Here is a 21,503-nt window from a genome sequence, read left to right as displayed (position 1 = left end):
GCTTCTGACTGATGCTTGTAATCATACAGTAGAGAAATGGAAAGTGAATGGAATGTAATCCCTGAATGTAGTAATTAGTGCAGAGTTTACACAAATAATGTTAAGGAATGACATAAAACTTGGCCTATGGCATTTGGGGATTGCAACTGTCTTATGCTGAAAGTTTCTAATAAATATTGTTGAGAGTGTGTATTAGGCATTACTATCACAGAAGTGCAAGTTTTAAGCAACAGAGTTGTTTTAAGTTCAGCTCTAAAAATTGTCATTCATTTCAAGGAAAGGTATTATACACAAAGTGTTATTTTGTTGTCCTTTTTGTTTTGTTTTCTTTTGATTTTCTGCAGTGGGCTTTTTCTGAGGAGGGAAAAGTAATAATCTCAGAGATCAAATATTCCCTTTAAACCCTTTATTCCCTTTAAAGCTTGCTTCTTTGGTTGTCTGTCATTTGTGTTTTTTTAAAATTGTTTTTGTTTTGTTTGATTGTTTGGTTTTAGGTTTTTTCCCCAATTCTTTTTTTTCTCCTCTCTTCTCTTTCCATGTGTTTTCATATGGGCTCTTGTCACCTTTCAGTTTGTTAAATTCCAGCATGACTTTGGTGGCTTTGCCTGGGCTTGGTAGGACAGCTAACATCTCCAGTTTCTGATACTTCAGCCTTTGGAGTAAATTAATACCAGCATTTATTTATCAGCAGGGTGTGACTTGATTTAAAGTAATGTTATGCTTTACTGTGTTCTTGTGGACTTGTGCCTGTGCTTTTCACAGCCAGGTTCTATCTGATACCTGCAATAAATTGAAGTCCCTGGGGGTCTGCTTTCTACTGGGACAATGATGAATCTCTAAATTTTTTTTTAAATGAGTGTGTGGTTGTTCAGGTTAATGCAAATAACCATGTATTGTTTATAAATTTGGTATTGCCCCAAACAGTTCATACTGACTAATGGCAGACAGAATTGCATTTGCTTCTACAATGAGGCTTCTTCTAGAGTATTGCAAGTACAAAATCCTTGCTGGGGCTTTTATTATCTCAGGGCTCCAGCTGGCATTTTTGTTGGGAAGCTGAAGATGAGTATGATGTACAGCTCTAAGGCATGTATGAAAGGGGAATACATTATGGCGGTATCTGTGTGGGAATGTGGGGCAGAACCCTGGTTGGTCTGTGAAAAGGGACTTGATGGTTGCAGGAGTGGGACCAAAGAGCCTCTCTCAATGTTGACATCCCTGTCAAGAGCAGGCAGGTGCAGAAAGCTGCTTACCTGGCAGCCTCTCCTGGCAGTGTGGCAAGGGGCAATAGTGTTGGCTGAAGTTAAAAGATGTGATGTTGACAGCAGGACAACATCTGTCCTGTGTGCCAGAGAGAACCCAGCACATGCGGCACATGTGCTCTGAGAGAGAACAGTGACCCTTCTAGGTAGCTGTCAAGGGCATCTTTCCATATTGCTGGGGGAGGACTGCATTAGCAAGAGGAAGTGATGGGGGAAAATGAGGTCTCGCTACCCTTATGTAATTACTTTTGCTGTGGCATAGTTCTGTAAACACAAAGTGTGCCTGAGACTTGCTAGGTTTTTTTTAATGGTTTCTTCCCTCATTGCAGCATGGCACATTCTCCAGTGAGATGTAACAAAGGACAGCAGCATTTCCTACACATTCCTTTTAGATCAATCACAATGTCTGTTTACCCTCTACTTTTTGCGTATAAGATGTGGGAAATAGGTTTTCTACTCTCCTCTCTTCCCCAGCTTATGTTCTTCTAGTCCGTATCCTCCAGGGTATACAGGTGCTACCTTGGAAAAATAGCTCCAGGTGTGGCTAACTTCACTGTTTCCACTGAGTCTTAAGAGATGTACAGGAATGAGTTCATAAGTTATTTAAAACTGTAGGATAAGGGCTGGAAGTTTTATATAGCTGTCATGAAAAACTTTACTTCTTTGTAGTGACTCTTCCCTATATTTCATCCTATTTGGTTTTGTGACAAGGTGCAGATCCACTGAGCAGCTGTATTCTCCTTCCTGTACTGCTAAGATACAGCTGAATAAGGGGCGAAAAAGGATTTTTCACAGCTTGATTTTTTTTTTCTTGTCCATCTGTTTTTTTGTAAATTCCTCTATATTTTGTCTCAATGCTTAAGAAATTGTATTTTTCCAACTTGGCATTGTTCTAAATGAATTCCTCTCAGGAAAATCTGGGGAGAAATTTAAGAAAGGGTACTTTAATTTTAATTTTTTTTTGTCTGGACATGTTTTCTGCAATAAATACCTACTATGAATGCTCACTTGGGTATTTCAGATAGAAAAAAAATTCTGTAGCCATTTTCAACATGGGAAAATTTTCCAGAAAAAAAATCTTATTTGTTAACATTTTACTTGCTTTTGTTTTTTGCTGCATACTTTGTTTTTGGGGGTTTGTGTGATACTGATGACTTCAGAGAGACACACAAACTTAGAAAACTGATTTTTAACTGGAGTTATCTCATGAGCAGCTGCTCACAGTTTTGGGCTGTTGGAAGGTGCTAAAGCAATGGGCATGGTCTAAAAGGACCAGTAGACTGAACGAGACTTCCGAAGACATGATGTTCAAAAAGGCTTTTAGCAGATTAACATATTTCCTGCAGCACCAACATTGCTATGATAGACTGTAATGTTTCCAAGGGAGCCATTACAATCAATATTGCTAGCGATCCATAACTGAGAACTCTTTTAGTGGAATTTGAGTGGCTATTTCCTTCTCTGAAAACATGGAGTATAATAAGAGCAAGACCTCCAGTTGTAACATTAGAGCTATGTTTATACTCTGTTAGAGCAATGTTTGTACAATTTCCCCAGCATAAATGCTTATTTAAGTATAATTAGATGGTGGTCATATCCATTGTGCTTATCCTAAAAGCAAAGATGACATGCATCAGCCTTGATGCTGTCTGGAAGTCCATCAGTCTCTAGATACAGCTGTGTAATGATCCAGCAGGGTTCAAAAGGATCTTTTCTAGTTTTGAGGTCAATAATCTGTGTTTTAGTAGCTCCCTAACCATGTATTTGCATATTGTGACCCAGCTGTTCCAAAGGCACTCTTAAAATTTTTTGTAACATTAACTAATATGCCTTGAACTTGGAACAGTCCCTAGATTTGCTCAGCTCTCATTCAAGGAAGAGGGTTGACTTGAGGAAAACCTTGTGTATCCTGTTCAGTGTTGCTCTTATTGAGAATCCGTGCACACACCATTAGCATAAGGAAAGCATATGGGAGTAAGAGATCTGGGAGGTTGAATTTTTTAAAATATTGTATCTCTGTTATTGCATTCACTCTGGGTTTCTGCATTTTAGAAAAATATAAATGAATTGCAGGGACTGAAGAGAAAAGCAGCAAACCAGATTATACAGTAACAAAAGGACTGGCTTAGTAAGAAAGCTTTTGAAAGAACTTGAGCATGTACAGCTTGTCCAAGAAATGACAAAAGTGTTTTATGATAAGTGTCTAGTATTAGAAGATCCTTAGTGGCTTAAAATGAAGGAATTATTTAGTATTCAAAGAGCTAGAGGTAAGAGTAATGTAATGATACTACAAATGGGGAGGATTTAAGATAAAAGGAGACTTTCACAGTGAAGTAGTTTAGATTGTAGAATAGCTGCTGAAAAGAAGTGGTGGAAGTCTATACTTTTGATTTTTTTAGAAGATAGAATGAAATGAAATATCTAGGAAACTTCAGCTGTGCTGTAGTCATTGTACACAGTTGTTCAGATAATAAGCTAAGGAATGTGTGGATGACCCTTTAAGCCTTTCTGTGCTCCGGAGAGTGGGGATGTTCATGAACTTGATTTAGTACAGGGAGTGTTTCTCAAAGACACAGAGTAGCATCAAAAACCTGGTACACAATTATCAAACCTTTGTATTCTCCTGAAAGTTGTTCTATGGTGCACTTACATATATTTTGATGATTCTGGGCTAAAAGAAGCCTACAAGAGCAAATTAGAGCCTGGAAACATTTTATAATTATAACTCATCCAAGCTTATGCATTGAGTGTGAGTTTAAACTGGTAGTTGATTCATCAGGGCTAGTGGGCATATTCACAGAAGTATGGACTCCTTTAATACCTGACTTAAAAAAGAACTTCTGGAGAATCTGAGCTCTGGTCTTTCCCAGCTTTCTTGAAATCTCTGGTAAAGGTTTTCTCAAGCCTTCCATGTATTTTCTACCTGTCTACCCTGCTCAAAACTGAATTGTGTATATGGTATTCCTTGGTATTTCTCCTCTTTGATGTTCCCAATTCAAAGTCTTCTTATCCTTTCTTTTTCTGGCATCAAAACAGATATCCTGTGAGTAGCAATTTTTCCAAGTATGCCAATATGGTTGATGGCATTGGTGTCCTACCTCTCCCTTCAGGTGTGGTCTCTCTGCCACTTCCTGTTTCTGCTAGTGCTTGAATTCTATTTAGAGTTCAGTCTCCTGCCTTCTCCCCCCATCTGCTGCTGTTTGCTCAGTCTGCTGCTGGAGACCTGTGGCTAACAACAGAGGTGTTGGATGTGTCTCCATATTCAGATACAATTTTTTTCCAGTGGTGGCCTCCCTCCCCCAGCCCTGCTTGCTCTATTTTTGCTGTTGGGATACAGGTTTAAGTTTTCTTGTGCTTTCTGTATGTGTCAGTGGCTGTTGGTCATTCTCTTTTGTCAGAAGTTAATCTTTCATGCAGACTGCATTATTGTGGTCATCTGCAAAATGATCTCCTATTAATACTTTCTTAAGCTCACTACTGTGTTGTGTGAAAAGAAATCTACTTAAATTCTTAACACATAGATTTTTGGTTAGCTGAAGGCAGTTAACCCTAATGTGGGCAAAAAGCAGTTACACCCTAGAAGGCCAGAGATGAAGGAAAAGTAGGATGAGAGATCCAAATAGCTATGAAGTGGGAGAGACAGATTCTTTATGGAGAAAAAAGATAAACCTTCTGGGTCATCCACAAATGATTACAGTTGGGCTAGATGGTCTCAAGAGGTCCTTTACAGCCTAAATGAATCTGTGAAAGAGAGGCTCTGGGAGTTAAGTCCTCAGGAGCAGCATACTCGTCACAACAAAAGGAGGTTTTGAGAGAAAATGACTGAGCAGAGAGCATGAGTAAGTCTTACTGACACGTGCACAGTGAGGGGGAGACATGGTGTGTTGCTGAGAGGGAATTGGATTGCCTACACCAAGCATGATCCTAATTCAGAGGTGCCGTGGTGGGTGCTGATCTTATGTGGTCTGGCGCTGTATGGTAGTTCACCACTGGAATATAATATATTTGAGAATTTGAGTTGTGTCATCTCTTCAGAGAGAAGGGTAGGTCATGTAATGCAGCTTGATCTATACGTAGCATAATCTGCCTGCATGATTTATTATTGCCATTAAGTTTGTACTTTATTGTTTTTAATTGATTAGGCTTTGTTTACCTTTGGTAGCCTGCTTTTCCATTTGGAAAAGGCTGGCAGCACTATCTCCTTCTCCTCCTCCTGTCCTCCCCTTTTGCTGTGAATTGAATAACTGTTAAAATCCTGGCCATGCTATACAATGAAAATAAAATGAATCTTTTAGCGGTTCTCATGTGTGTCATGCCCTTATTACAGTATTAGTAGGGCTGGAAGATGATGCGTTGTTTTTCTTCTGCTCTTCAATGTCCCAGTGTTAACAGCATTTATTGGTGTGATATTTTTGTTTGTAGTTAGGTCAGCTTGACACAAAGTGCTCATGTGACAGTATGCAACCAAGCATAACTAGGTGCATATGCCACAGATGGCAGCTGCAAGGAAAACAAGGCAGGCTTGATTTTTTCCACAGGTTTCAAGGTGGTCTCAAAGCAGCTTCTAGAAAGCTGTTTTGTGCCTAAAGGGAGTTTGTTTATATACACATATATATTTATAAAGCTATAGCAGCTGTAACCTTTTAAATATAGCTGAAACCGCCATTGAAATGAAGAAACAAAAGAAATCCCACTCTGTGCTGCATTGGTGTCCTTGTTCAAATATAGTAGGTTTTATAGTGGTATTGGCTGTGAAAAACCTAAATTACATAATTCTAAGTAGCACTACATGATTCTACCTATGAGGGAGCACTTACAAAGCATCTTCAAAACTTAAAACGAGTTTAGGAATAGTGTTGGAATATAGGCTAGGAAAAACTGGTAATCAAAAAAGCTATTGCATCTTATAATTGATAACCTGGAACCTATAAATCTCCAGAAAGCATTACAGTAATAAATACATGGTGCAGAGTATACTGTGCAACACACATTTTAATTCCCTAGGAGTGGAATTTCAGTAACAAGAACAGAAGTCTTTTATCTTCATTATTTTGCTGTCATGTCATAGGTCCCCACTGAGTAGCACCTTGTCTCCTGGTGATAGTATCTAGCATAATTACAGTTTCTCTGAAAGGGATAGTATTTCTGATGTACAAGGAACAGAAATTTTCTGTATCATGTATGCCTTTAAAAATAACTGATACTACTTTTGTATGTGTGCTGTTTCCCTCTGTGTTGATTTATACATTTCTAAAATTCCTTTCTGAAATATTCATTTTTTGTGGCAGTTTGATAGTTGTTTTATTAACAATCTAGGGTGGCAGGATCTGTGTTGCTTGTTAGCAAATCAGCTGTTTCAGCTTCCTGTGCTGAGAATACAGACTTCTAATCTGGAGTCCTACATGTTGAAAGTTCAGGTTTGCCTGCGATTAGGTTTCTTATGTCATTTGCAAAAGGTTTGAAACACTCTCAGAAATATGCTATTGGAGATACAGTCACTAGAACCTGTTCTATAACTATTTATCTTATTTATTTTTGCCTGCTGAGTCCAAAAATCATTAAATCCTTGTTCATGGACCTGACATTTTTGGAAGAGCGTGCCTGACTTTTTGCAGTGCAACTGGGCTGTTCTACATTACAGGAAGTCATTCCCACTTGTAATCCTGGTGCAGCCCAAGGAAAGATGGAAGACGTCTAAATGTCTTAGCATTGTGCTGTGGCAGGTTAAGACTAAGAGCCGTGGTACCGAATCCATTGCAGAACATCCCATCTGACTTGCCTTGGTTTCTAGAAGCATCTGGTTGGTATATAAACTCAGAGGCTTAACCCAGCCATTAGTATAATCACCCCAAACTTGTTTTGCATTATCTCTTGCAGAATGCTTCTAGGCAGATTTCAGTGGTAATACTGTCAGTTCACAGGGAATATGTATTATATTACAGCTGTTGTTTTCCACAGACTGTCATGGATTTGCAGTCTATCCTAGTTGTCCTGATTCAAGCCTAGTTGCCCAGGCTCTCAGTACCTTTCCCTCCTCTTGTCCCGCAGTAAATTGGTGTTCTCAGCTGTGCCAAAATGACTTTAAAACATTAGTATATAGCATATAGGTGAGCCAGAGTTGTGGCCAGGAGTGATATGATTACAGTTTTTGAAGGATATAAGTATGAACAGCTAAATGTAATTGGGTCAGAAACAGGTCTTCTAGTCTTTAGTGTCAGTCCGTTGTGACTTGTGGGACTTTGCATATGGTTTGAGCTGGAGGGAAGCCCTTGCTGGATGACACACCAAAGCTGTAGCTGACATTCAGAACAGAGGAAGCTACAAAGCAAAGGCAGTTGGAACCTCCCCAAATTCTGCAAGAACAAACTGTGACATTTTCCCCCTTGTTTTTATTTGATTTAATCATTTGGCTTCAAGTCAGTTTTTATTTTGATTGTTTCATTTCAGCTGAAGAGCATTTTGCCCTCTTCCTTTTCTCCTTCCCATCTACTGTATTTCTGGCTGCATGCATCCTTGCTGAAGAATTTTTTAGTGGAAATAAGAAGGCAGAAATGCCACACCATGGGGGTGTCAAAACTGTAAGGGCACTTTGTGGGCTGTGTCCCTTGGGGTATCCCAAGGTCCTGATCATGCCACTTGGCGAATTAATTACTGGAATCCTTGTTCCTGGCATTTGTGAGTGTTTCTTCTGGGGAGACCAGGTTGGATCCAGTTTAGGGGGGCCACTTGGGTGCATATAGGTCTGGATGTACCTGGTTGTATCCTGACATACATTCTGATTGTAGTCCTCAGGTTCACCCAGGTTTGGGAACTGGGTAGTGCTCCTGGCTCTGTAGTGTAATCATACCCTTTGGGAATGGCCCCAGTGGGAGTCTTAAAGGGTTAGTGTTTACCCTGTGTCTTGTAGTTTTTTAAATTTTAGGTAGAGCTGCAACACCTTCCCCCAGATGCTTGCAGAGCTCCTTCCTACAGCCTTGGAGAATCCAGCTCAGGTTCATGTGGTTTTGGAAAACTAAAATTGCTTTTTTTGCTGTTCTCTCTGAAACAACTGGGAATCTTTGAGAAGGGAATAGAAAAATTTATAGGTAAAATAGTTCAAAATGCTTTATGAGCTGATCTTATACATCAGTTTAAATGTCAAAACAACCAGCCTTTCTACTGAAGGATTTAATGCATATCACGTCTAGCAAGGCTTTGGTCTAATAAAGGTTGTTTTACTTCTTTATATCTTCATTTTTCATCAGAGGAATGGAACTTCTGAATTTGAATGCATTGTGCCCTACTTAAAATCCTGTTGTACTCTGTCAGCCTTGTAAAAATTTTGCTATTGGATTGGCTTCGAATGCTGCCTGGTTGTCTGGGTGTATCTTAGTTTATATTTGTTATCTAAATAAAAGAACCATGTAAAGTAAACAGTTGCCCTTTGAAGGCCATGTGAAATCCTAGTTACAAAAATATTAACCAAAAACTTGAATATGGGCAAGTGACAGGATGTGAATATATGCTTGTGACACTCATCCCTCCTAGAGTAGGAAGTTGAAACAAAATTGAGCCAACTATATTTTTCAGCCTCATTTTAGCCTTCAGCCTTCCTTCTTCTCACAAACCACTAGAATTTAATTTGGATAGTTCAGCAGGGCTACAGTCAGATGCGGAATTGATTTATAGATGCTGCTATTAAAAGCTGATTATGTGCACATGAAACAAACTGTGGAGCTCAATTAGTCAGAATGCCTCCTTCAGAGTCTGTTCTGCAGGAATTTGTTTTGTAGTTCAGTTCATTCTGATGTATACTTCTAGATGCTCTTCAAAAATTTGAGAGCATGCCCTTTGCTAGGACAAGGTACTCATTCCATTTAATAACTGTTTTCTTTTATTGTAGACTGGAAATGAATGGTAGTGAATGGCTTGTCCTAAGTTTTTCCACAGTGTGATTTAGTATGCTGCTGGTGCATGGTCCAGGAAACACTGGTGTGATGTTGGTGTCTGCAGCAGAGCTCTGATTGCAGATTGTCTCTGAGAGGGGAAATGTGTCCTAATAGTGAAGGCTTTTGGGAGCACAGGCAGCTGCTGAGCTTGTCTTCTGAAGAGCTGAGTTCCTGCAGGTCTTATGAGTTTGTATATTTTGTTTCTTTAATTGTCACTATCATGTTCCTAAAGATGGAGTGATGACACTATGGATTTTTGAATTGTTGTGGTCAAACCAAACATATGCAAGATTCTAGGAATATAAACCCAAAATATGTGTATTGTGGTTAGAGACAAATGTCTCATTCAAACTAATAATTCTCTCCTTATTTTTGCACTCCAAGTTGAAAAAAATTTATGCCTGTGGTTTTGTGTGTTAGAAATGTTCACAGTATGTGGTTTTTATGTAACTATTGAGAAACTGCAAATTGTTGTCTGAGATATACCAATTTGATTTTTCCAAGCTATTATGGAAGAAGCCCAGTTCCAGTGAAGTATTTTTGTTGGGTCTTAAACTGATTACTAGGAGCCAAATATTAAGAAGCCTGAAGCAATATTTATTGAGCACAGCTGGTGATCTATAAAGCACCTACTGCTAGTGTTCAAAGGCAATTGGAAGGAGGGATTTGCACTCTTGTGTTAGTGTGAAAAGAACGGATCTAACAGATCAAGGACCTTTCAGTCATCTTGCTTTTAAGAAATCCACCTGGTGCCTGCCCTGAGCAAAAAGTGTTGTGCTTCATAGGAGTAGTAATAATTCAAAAGGCTATGTAGCTTTTTTGAGCAGCAAGTATAATCTGACCTATTTACAATACCAAAAGTGAATGGCCATATGTTTTGGCAATGTAATGCTCCAGCAGTTAGTGTGATGGTAAGTTTAGTATTTAGACTGCCAGTATGATGGAATCAGGTCTTGCTGCTATTGTCTGTATCCAAGAAGGGTATCTGAGGCCACAGTGAATGATTATAGGGTACCCAGATAAGGTTTTATAGAATAAAGGATGGAAAATTCTCATCCAGTATAGCAATCAGGTCATGATTCAGGGTGACATGAAGAGACCTCATAAATTATTCCTGACTTGTGGGTGTTGTGGCAGCTCTGTGTTTCCCCTGCCTCTCACACAGCCATGAGGACTGGGGTGGCTCTGGAGAGATCCATATGATGGTGAGGGTTTGTTTCCTTACTAAAGCACTGGCCACCTATAGAGCAGTGTTTGCATCTTAATAGCTCCCAGCTGGAATGGAAGTGGAGGCATCCTTATAAATGTATGGGCTGGCCTTCCTTAAGGGTGGGGGTGTTAAGCATATACTTCCTTTCATCAGTTGCTTATGAGACTAGCATAGAAATTGGGTAGAAATTAACTTTTTCTTTTTTTTTTTTTTCTTTTGGAAAAGAAAAACACATGAAATTCACCTGGGTGTGACACTGTTCCAGAGCTTGGTTAGGGCTTCACAATTGCACTGTTGTTGCATTTCCTAAACAGTTATTAAAATATTCCTGATCTATAAACCAAAACAAACTATTATGGTTAATGGAGAGCATCATCTTCATAGGTCCAGCTTAAAGAGTAAAACTGTTTTAAGAACAGTGCTGTAAGATGAGAATGGTGTATTTGATAGCTCAGCTCCAGTGCTGCTGAAAGAAAATCACCAGTTCTATTGCTATTAGCTCTTGACTGCTCTTCCTGAGTTATTGTCCCCAAGCAGAGGAGAATGGTCAAATTGCTGTGACAAGAAGCCTGTGAACTGATTTAGTTCTTACACAGTTGATTACACATGCTAATGAATTGATTTTGTGCATTAAAAATGTATATTAATTTTTTTTTGTCTGGTATGATGTATTCTGGCGATTGGGAATTATTTTTCTAGCATTTGACATCTTATTTGTAAATTATCTCTCTAGAGGTTTTAAACTTGGGCCTTTTTTATTTTCTATGCATGTTATGTGCAAATTCAGCAGAAATCAGTCTAAGCTTTGTGTGAGTTTTAAAAATAGTCTTTATAGTATACATGTGCCACTACCCTAACAAATGTTCATGACATCCTGTGCAAGCAGCAGCAGGAAAATACCACCCAAATGGAGTATAGAGCAATTAATTAGTGATAAAGTATTTTGAAATTTGTTGAATTTTTAAACTATTACTTAAAGCTGAGTAAATTGTATGTATTTTTAATTAGTTTATTTATTTATGCATTTATGCTATTAGGTATAACATCTTTCAGAAGTCATTAAAAAGTTGCTCAGGTCAAGTGTCAGGGTTTAGGCTTATGTCTAGTGTTGGCACTGTGTTTTACTGCTAGTGAGCCCAAACTTTGGATGAAATATTGAAGGTACCATCTAACCACTCCTGAAGAAAGTAAGAGTTATGACCCTGCATCAAAACAAAACACCACCCCTCCCCAGAGCAGAACAGGTGTCCTGGAAAATGTGTTCTCTTTCATCTAGATGGCTTCCATTGCATGCAAAATATATGTTTTAAATATTTTGATCCCTGCTTTTGCCTGTTCAATTTTGCTTCTCAGAATTAGCCTTTTATTTTGTAAGCTATTTGAATGAGAATGTAAAGTAACATAAGATTTTAAACTGAATGTTTTTTCCTCTCATGTTTATTTTAGAAACTTCAAGAAATGTGAAGGCATCTCCAGAAACAGCTGAGATATTTTTTCAGAAGTTAAGAAATAAATGTGAATTCACAATCCTGGTGACCTTAAAACAAGCCCGTTTGAATTCAGGGGTTATTCTCTCTATTCATTATTTAGATCACAGGTAAGTACTGATACCTGTCTGCTGGCTAATGAAAGTATATGAATTCATGCATAAAAAAATTGAACATAAATTAGAACAAAACTCTTGTGTAGCAGATAATTTGTAAATATTTATAGTGTTTTATAGGTACATTATGCAGATTTGTAAAAAGTCACAAGGGAAAGGTGAGAGGGGTTTTTCTTTACATGTCTCTTACCACCAAGGGCATGAAAAGCCAATTCTCTATTGTTGTTCATAACCACAAGGAGCAGATTCTCAGCTTGTGTAAAACTGTCATGTCACTATAGCTATACTGACTGACCAAGCTGGCCCTGTAAATCCACCTCTTCATTGTTTTTAATAATGCAAGCAGTCTTAAAAAAGAAAAAAGATTCCTCCAGTTAGGGGTTTATATCTTCCCATGAATGTTAGAGCACTTTACTCAAAATATTGTCAGCCTTAAAAAACTAAAGTGAATGACACATAGCATTTAAGGATTATCCTTTTGATAGAATAAAGACTGCTGGAGAAATAAGATACTTTTAAATATATGTTTGAGTAATAGCTATTAAGGATAACTGCCCTATGATTCTCTGATGGAATAAAAAGGAGTTTTCAAATGTGCACTTTCTTAACAGTCATTAGCATGAGAAACAGGTGAGCTCTGCTTTAGGTTCCTAGTTATTTTTATTTTCTTGTGTACAGTCCCATAATTCTTTCTTGACAGTGTTACTGCAAAATAACAAAAAAAAAGTGTTCAAGCACAGCAAAATGTCTGTTTCTTTTACATGAGTGTACAAGTTTTCATTAGGAATCATGGTGACAATAATTTTATGCTAGAAGATGCTCCAAGTCAATTTCTATCCTGTTTCTCTTTCTCAGAGGCCCAATTCTGCAGTTTAGCTGTTTGTAAAAAACAAACAAAAAGACCAACCAAAACACAAACCACAAAACAAACAAGAATTCCCAACGATCATTAGGCCAGGTTTATTCAAGGACTTTCATACCTGTAAAGGGGTAGTTGAATGTCTCTTGGATGACATTAGATGTGCCCTTAGGGTTTTAATGAACACATTCAGGTCTCTTCTGTGCTAGAGTGTAGGAGAGATGCCTGGTGCCAGAGCAGTGTTTGTCCAGTGTAACTGTGCTGAAATGAGGGCTGACCTGGGTGTGGGTAATGCTGCAACCAGACAAGCGTCTCGTGTAGTTTCTCTTATGGTTTTAGTGTTCTTTTATAATGAATGACAATAAAGACAAGAGAAAGTAGATGCTGAAAGGAAGCATTTGGATGGCTTGTATTAAATAGCTGCTTCTTCAGTGCTGGATCTCCATCTCTGACCTTGCCCACCTCTGACCAGGGACTTGGCTATAACAGTCCTTTTAGTTCTTAACTTCTTGTGAAGTCTCTGTCACAGCAGTCATCATAGAGAGTGGGAAAAGCAGCAATGCCAGAGCTGACTCCACTCCTTTGCACTAGCTTCAGCCTTTTATCACAGACATGTCAAAGAAGTTGCACTAGCATTGAACTGCTGCCTTGCAGTTCAATTTACAGAGGTCAGTACTAGCTCTTACATTTTTGCAGTGAGGAGCTGAATGAGGGTGAGGAAGGCTGAAGGTGGCAGTAACTGAAGGATGTAATTAGTTATCACACAAGTACCTTTTCATGTGCTTTATTTTACAGAGATTTCATGGTAACAAATGGTTCTAGGGTAAAACCATTTCTATGGTACAAGAAATTAAAAAATGTTTAAGAAGTGGGAAAAGTACATTTATTCATACTTTGTGTTTTTGAAATCAGAGTAAAAACTCATCTTCTCTTTGCATGGATCTAGGAACATTGGTGCAAATATGTGTATTTACATTGAGGGCATTTCTAAATTGTAAGGGTTTTTAAAATTTATAATTTTTATAAAATCAAAACTGTTTATGTGTTTCAGAGTTGACTGATTGTTGACTGTGTTGTCCAGTTTTATGTAGTTATTTTTGTTCCTTTTTGCTGGCTCCCTTTTGAGAATCATCAAAAATGAATACCTCCACTGAGACATGGTTATCATACTACAATTCAAGGCTTTGTGTTTTAAGTTGACAGGGCTGGTCTCACAAAGTTTCCTTTCTAATTTCATGTATTGAATGCTGTCCTATCAAGTTCTCTATGTAAGTCTCAGGCTTGGGCATTTGCTGAGGCTGGGTGTCATCAAAAAAAATGCTCCTGAAATGATCTACTAAAAATATAGTAATCTTTTCATATTCACTTAAATGTTTTTTTTCTTTTCCTAATTGAGTATCAAAGCTGACTTCTCTACTTACAATGATAATGCATTTCAGTAGTATTTAATGTATTAAAATATTTTAAAATTAAAGTGAAAGAATCTGAAACAATACCTGTAACTGTCCTTTCCTAACTTGGCCATACATTTCCACAGACACTACTTTTATCCCCACTTATTAGAGCAGCCAAGGAGTTCAGGCAGTGGTAGTTTTGGGCACTGTGTGGAGGCGATAATTTCAGAAAAAAATTCTTGTGGTGTCAGGGAATTCAAATTACACATCAGTAATTGTTAAGATGAATTTCAAGCAGCTGAACATATCTTTTATTTATGGCAAATTTATATGGCATATGTCTGAAAGGTAGAAGTTATAAATGTCTTCTTGACTTCAGGGCTTTACCTTGAGCACAGACAGTGCCCTACCTAAAAGGTGTTGTACTTCATCGTAACAAGGTAAATATTATTGTGTTAATGAAGGGATACCTAAAGTCTGAGTAGAAACACTGTTAAACACTGATTGCTCTGATTGTGTTTCATCTCTCAGTTTAAAGTGTGTTACCCTCCTCACTTCTGAATTTTTCTCACCTTCTTTATGGAAGAGTCAGCAGAGGGATTTTACTCTGTGACGGGATTGTAATATATGTTGGGTCTTGCTATTCCATCATATATTTCCATTTAATCATCAACAGTGGAGGTGATGATAATAAAGCTTTTTCCTCCTTTTGTAGTTTGATGGTTTTATGTAACTAATCTTATATTCATATCTCTTGAAGATACTGCATACTAGGCCCTTAAAGGATGAAACTGCTGGGTTGTAGTTGAATGATTCTTTCCTTTGGTTAGTGCTTTTTATATCCTGGAACAGAGAACTGAAATCAATAGTATATTATGGACAGGCATTTTCTACACTTAATTTGTATCTCTGCTAATTTATTCAATTTCTTAGCATTTGTTTTCACAGCAGTTGGTGTCCTGTGATTATCTGCTGTCAAATGGGCTGTACTGTACAATAGTTTCAAACCTCTTTGAGTGAGTAGGAGAAACTTATCTGTGACATTTTCTCTTGTGCTGATTTATTCCACAAGGAGATAAGTTGCCAGAGGTGAATTCCCAATACATGAATTTTGTTCTCTCATTTGACCATTGTATTAAAATAGAGGTGGAACTGTACGTTCCCTGCTTCTGATGTATGAGTGTCAGTATTTCTGGACTGCAGTGTATGAAGTGTCCTCTCTGACACCAAAAATCTGCTGCAAAACTCTTACACTGAGAAAAGCTTTCAGTATTTGCCACTTAAGCCAATATTCAGCGCTTAAGCCAATAAATGCAGAGCAGACATTAAAGCTGCATATGGTTGCTCTTTGTGCCAAAAGAGGTAGTAGCTTATTTCTTCTTATTAGAACACTCCATGATGTTCTTTGTTGGAAAGGTGGAGGGTTGAAATGTTCTGTATTTTGGTTTTTTTGTATTAAATCTTAATTTCTGTTTCTTACTGGTCTGATAATAATTATGACCCCTCTGGAATTTATTTGTAACAGTCAATTGCTTTTGAATTCTTCTAGCGATTTTAAACTTCTCTGGTATCAGTCTTCTTTTTATTCAGCTTGCATGTTTCATCAAAGGTGTCAAAAAAAGGTATTTTCTTTCTTTCATTCATTCACTGCTTTTCCAGTGCGTGAGAAGATTCTGTGGGACAAAGGATTCTCTGTGTAGACACTGACAGCTTGACCAGGGTCTTTATCAGAAAAGAAAAAAGTTCTTGTTTGTGTTGGTTTGGGAGATTTAACTTCTATCCCTGAGTACAGAGTTGGATGGAAGTATTTGTAAAGCAGCTATTTTGTGTTACACTCTGTTTAATGCCTTCATGGTGTTAGGAATGACCTGGTTCTTTGACTGCTGGCTATAAAGGTTATCATAAAATTGATTGACACCATGGCACTCTTGCTTGGATTTGGGTTTTTTTTTGCTTCAGTTTAGTTTATACTGACCAGAAAAAGGAAAAAAAAAAAAAAAATGGCAGAAGGATGTAAGTTCCTGTAGTTCATGCATCTAACTGTTCCATAACTTTTTGTTAAGTCAAGTGAGGCCAGCCTGTCCAGTGTAAATCATTGCAGTGTCAGCTAATCCAGGATGAATAGTTTGGGAACATCTTACAGAATGCTTATATGCATGTGGAATCTATTGAATTGACCTTCTTGGATAAGAGACAGGTCTTCTTGAATAAGAGACAGAAGATTTGTTCCTTCCTTCGACATTGAAAACCCCCACTGAAATAGCTGAAATGTGAGTTTTGACAGATTTTGTTATTCTTCCTATGTTGTTTATAAGGCTTTCTATGAGCAAACAAATAATGGAGAAATCTGTATTCTTTTGGGGTAGGAAATGGAAACAGTTATGTTGAAACTGCCTTTTTCTCTTACTAATGCATCTACTAGAAAGTTGTTTATTGTATTTACAGTCCTCTTGCTCTCCTTGGAGAAACTTTGTCAAGAAAAGGGAATGAGAGGCATGGTTTATGCCATTTGTTTTTACACTGTTTGAGTTGAGAAAGTTCTTCCCTTGTTGATTTTTAGTGGAAGAGGAAGCTTCAGGCAGGCAAAATTCATATTCTTGGGAATATGTGTTAGTGAGAACAAAATGGAAATATATATTATATATTGATAAATGGATTTAGTGAGAGAGATGAGAGGAATGAGAGCAATTGCTTGAAGACATGAATTAGTATTTCAGAATTATTTCTTAAATTTGGGAATTTGATTTAATATCCATGGCTCAAATAGGAATGGCATGGGCAATGTGCTGCAGTATCGTGGTTGAATTTTTCCAAGACCAAGCCAGCACCTTTTGCAAGAACAGATTTTCTTGGATTGCTTTGAAGAGCTTGGTGAGACCTCAGATCCTGCTTCTGGCTCCTTTTAAGCTCCCATAAGAGTTGTGGAAAAGTCAACTGGGAGTCTTGCATTGTAACATTGGATGGGCTGGAGTATCTTGTGATGGTCATGGGTCTTGGATCATAGCACTAAACCCAGCAGAATCTATGTAGACTGCCATGGGGGTAAGGCAAGATTTTGCCTCCCTGATGTGGTTGACCTCAAAATTTGGGAGGTAAGTGAAGAGGTCTCTCAGATGAGATGCAGGGTCTTGACTTCAAAATCTTCCAAAGCAAAGGCTTCCAGACCACAGCAGTCCGACTGAAATCGGATAAGAGCAGTTGATAAGAGCAATATCTTACTGACATACATTTTTTCCCCACCTGCTTTATTGGTTTGAATCGGGTACAGACACTGAGTGGCACAGTGATGGAAAGGATTTGAACTACCTCACATGTTTTTTTCCTAACCTCTACTTCCAAATCAGGGTATTGCAGTCTCACTTTCCTGGCTGCTACCTTGTGCTTCTTTCTGTGTGAAGAGAAGCTGTGTGGTAGTAGCTTGTGCAGGTGAATGTGTGTGGGTGATGCCTCTCTGCCCTGCTATTATCTCTTGCCTGGCTGTTCTCTCCTGTGAGCATCTCAACAAGGAGGGTGTTCCTCCATGCATGTCCCAGCACTGGGCTCCATCACCTGAGGATATAATGAATTCACTTTCCTCCTCCACAGCTGTTCTCCATGTCTGTCTAGTGCAAGGAGCAGTGCTGAGATGAAACAAAGCTGAAGTGGTTGACCATTTTTGTGGTGGAAGAAAATAAACAAGAGAGATGTAAATGCTAGAATGATCAGTAGATGTCTGGCTGGGGTGCTTCAGAGGCATTTTCCTCACACAGTTAATTTCTGTTCTGCTGGATTTGGAGCAGGAACTTGAACTTTTTTTTTTTTTTCTCGCCTGAGCTAAGTGCCCTGAGGAATACCATTCTCATTTCTTTTTTCTCTCCACTTGATGCAGTGGTGATGCAGATTTATTGGCATTGCCTGGCATGGGCTTGCTAGTAAACCAAACAATGCCCAGGCTGGAGCACTGGCCTGCTGCTCTCCATTTTGCATAACTGTTAGCATCTTCCTTGGCATGCTTTTGTCTCCTGCAGTTAGTACCCTACCCTTGCAGATGATATCAGGGTAGTCTGTGAAGCTGCATTGGCCCAGCCCTATTCCCACCAGTTTCAGGGAAAAAGTTTGAGAGATCACCAAGATAGATATTAGTTACAGTGGAGCACCAGTTTTATAATAGAAATTTGAGAGGATAGTTTTGCTGTCCTGCTGTTTATATAGTCTGTGTTGATATGGGTAATACCCTCTTCTAGTTTTTGAGCTTTCTTCACTTGGGATTTCTGCTTTCATACAGGTAATAATCATGGTATTAATGATATTTGAGAAAGTCTTCCAGAGAATCTTATATTTTCTCTTTCTCTCTCTCTCTCCCATTTTGGCAAGCATGTCATCCTAGAACCCACAAGCTTTGCTGTGAGAATGTTTGTTTCTGTCAAAAGATTTGGTTTTAAAGAATGGATCAATGTTTTTGAACAAAAATGCCCTAAGTCAGAAAATTACAGTCTGGCTTTAAAACTGCATTCAGCAAACAGAAGCGTCAGAAATTGAATTGGTGGCTTTTCTGCCCATTGTGCACTTGCACTAAGGGCTACAAGTTATCCAGAAAAACAAAGACAATTTTTAACTAATGAAAATAATAAAAATGATAGTTTTCTCTTGTCTAGGTAGAGCTCTAGATGGAAAAGGATAAAACCAGTAAGATCAAGCAGTAGTGTAAGTGAGAGATGGGAACTAGATTCTTATAGGTAAAATGAACCACCTGACTTTTCAAACCATAGAATCATTTAGGTTGAAAAATTATCTGTCTGGGGATATCTTGATGCCATGTTGTTCTAGGGGATGCACTAAGCAATAAAAACTTGTAGTTAATGTTTCAGAACACTTAGTGTTACTTCCAGATTGTGTTCTGAAACATAGAAAAACAAAGCTCACACTCCTGACTGCCCAGTCATGATACCACAGAAAATAGCAAGTAATGCATTGCTGAATGCGATAGTGGTGCTGCATGAGTTGCTTTTATATCTCCATAATCTACATCTAGCAGAAGTGCCTGCTGCTATTATGCAATGAAGTCTACTACTATCCTACTATGTAGGATAGCCTTTTTTAAAATTGTTTTATACAATTAAAGCTAACAAAAAGGCAGAACTTTGATAGCAAAAATCTTAATATAAAGATTTTTTTATAAGTAGTTATAACTAGTGGAGATAAGGATTTAAATTATTTTTCTTAAGTACATATTGCTCCTTAATTTTATTGATTTGCTCTTTTTTTTCCAGTGTAGGTTAAAGAGCCATGAAAAAATATTTTAGCATTATACATATAAATGTGAGTAGGAAAAGTTTAAAACCCCACTACCCTGTAATACATAAGCAGCAGACATATTTTGCCTTTAGCTTCTGAAATTCTTGTGTACATGCTGTAAATGGAATTTGAAATTATTAGTTGTCTGGACAAAGTATGTGCATTTGTTGTGTGACAAAGGATGCTAAATAAATAAGTGAGCCATCAAAAACCTTGCATTGTCAACACTGCATGTTAGATGGAATGGCCATACTTCTCAAAGACTGCTACTGTGTGCACTGAGACCATCTGGTGTTTCACCCCCCAAATCTAATTTTTGCTGTACATCCACAGTCTCCCTTGTGCTAGTCTGTCATCTCCCGAGGAGCAGGTTGTGGCTAGGCTGGTGTGACCACATGTCCTTTGCCAGGATGGTCATTAGAACTCCACAGCTGAGCAGATCTGCTGAGTTCCAGCTCTAACCTAGAAGTTACAACAGATGAGTGCTGAGCAGCAGAGCAAACATCACTGTTTTCTGTCTCAGATTCCTCTGGGGCATTCAAAATGAATTTCTTCCTCTTACAAAGACAGGCTCATCCGTAGTCAGTACCTTAGGGATTGCTGCCTGGCTGGTTTCCAAGCAGAGCAGCTGATCTGATGCCGTGGCCTTGGCTGATGCCTTTGCAATGATTGTGCACACACAGAGTGACCTACAGAGATGTAGCAACCTTTTATCCCAGGTTGGCATTTTCTTCTCTGCATGTCAAACATAGAAAAACCTAAGCACATATCATCTCTCTGAGAAGTTAAATCTAAATTTAACCCAAGGTGGGTGTGGTTTTTTTGGGGGGTGCCTAAAATCAGGTAGGGTGGTATTGATTAAACAACTACAGAGATTATGGGTATTAGGAAGAGAGGTGCAGGTTCTCCTGTTGTATTTGGTTTCTCATTGTGGTTTATTTTTCACTCCAAAAAGTTGTTTGCCTTCTGCAGCATAGAAGACCTTGGAGCTGTTGGGAGAAGCATCAGTGATACTTAAAATGGGATATCTTTGGCTGCTGCTCTCCCTGTGGTGACTGGGCTGGGCTAGGCTGGGCTGATGTGGACAAGGAACTGGTGATTCAGCTGATGAAGTTCCTCTGAAGCTTTTCAGTAATGATATTCTTGGCTAGGAGAAGACTGCAGTACAATGCAGTTACTTTTTCTTTTGGGAGCAAGTCCTTCAGGAGTTAAAAGCACCCTCCTTTTTCTCTCAAATGATTAGTAATCCAGAGGGTACAGAGAAATATAGAGTGTTTTTGTCGCCAGACATGAATTTCTAAAATCCAGGTATGTTTGTTAATGTTTAGTGTATTTTCTGAAAGACTCTTCCAAACCTTTGAAAACCATGCACCCAAGTGTTGCAGCCTCACAGATGGAACAAGAAGCCTCACTGTGGGCAGACTTTGCATTTCTGGAAGCTCATGAGGCTAAGATAGAGCCATCTAAGTCCAGGCAGTTAAACAAATGTAGAAAAGGGGAATAGCAAGCACAGCATTTTGTAAAAAATGGAGTGGAAATTATTCACTTTCACGTCTGTGTTTCAGCATCATGACATTTGTTCAAGCTGAAAGCAGTATTGCTTTGGCTGTCGTTTCACTTGCTTTTCTAATTGTGTTTTGCTACTGCATCTACAGATTATTAATAAACCATAAATGATTATTCTAATAATTCTCCTAATTGCTGTTATTTTCTTTTTCATTTTGATGCTTGTTTTCTCATTTCAAAGGTAGTTATATTTGTTAGTTTACTAAATGGTAGAACAAAAGATACTGTCTGTGAATGTCAAAACAGTGCGTTAATCACCATTAAAACAAAACCACAAGTGTCCACAGTTTCTGTGCAGCTTTGTGCAGGAAAATTTCCTTGCTTATTACAGCATCATTGATTGTCAGCATCCTCTCTCAGCAGTTCTTAGTTCATGAAATTTCTACAGCAATGTCTTCTTTTTATTG

General features: G+C 38.3%; 1 protein-coding gene across 3 annotated transcripts in view; it reads left to right on the top strand.

The window, feature by feature from the left end:
- The window catches only part of NELL2 (neural EGFL like 2), a 134,172-nt gene that overhangs the window by 6,160 nt on the left and 106,509 nt on the right, over positions 1 to 21,503 (top strand). For all 3 annotated transcript variants that reach the window (XM_085570257.1, XM_021545322.4, XM_021545323.4), the window contains exon 3: positions 11,847 to 11,997. In XM_085570257.1, the coding sequence (XP_085426383.1) occupies positions 11,847 to 11,997 (151 nt within the window). The remainder of the gene's footprint in view (positions 1 to 11,846; positions 11,998 to 21,503) is intronic.

Source organism: Lonchura striata, chromosome 1A (genome assembly GCF_050655825.1).
Source record: "Lonchura striata isolate lonStrDom1 chromosome 1A, ASM5065582v1, whole genome shotgun sequence".
NCBI lineage: Eukaryota > Metazoa > Chordata > Aves > Passeriformes > Estrildidae > Lonchura > Lonchura striata.
This window is presented reverse-complemented; position numbering and strand designations above follow the sequence as displayed.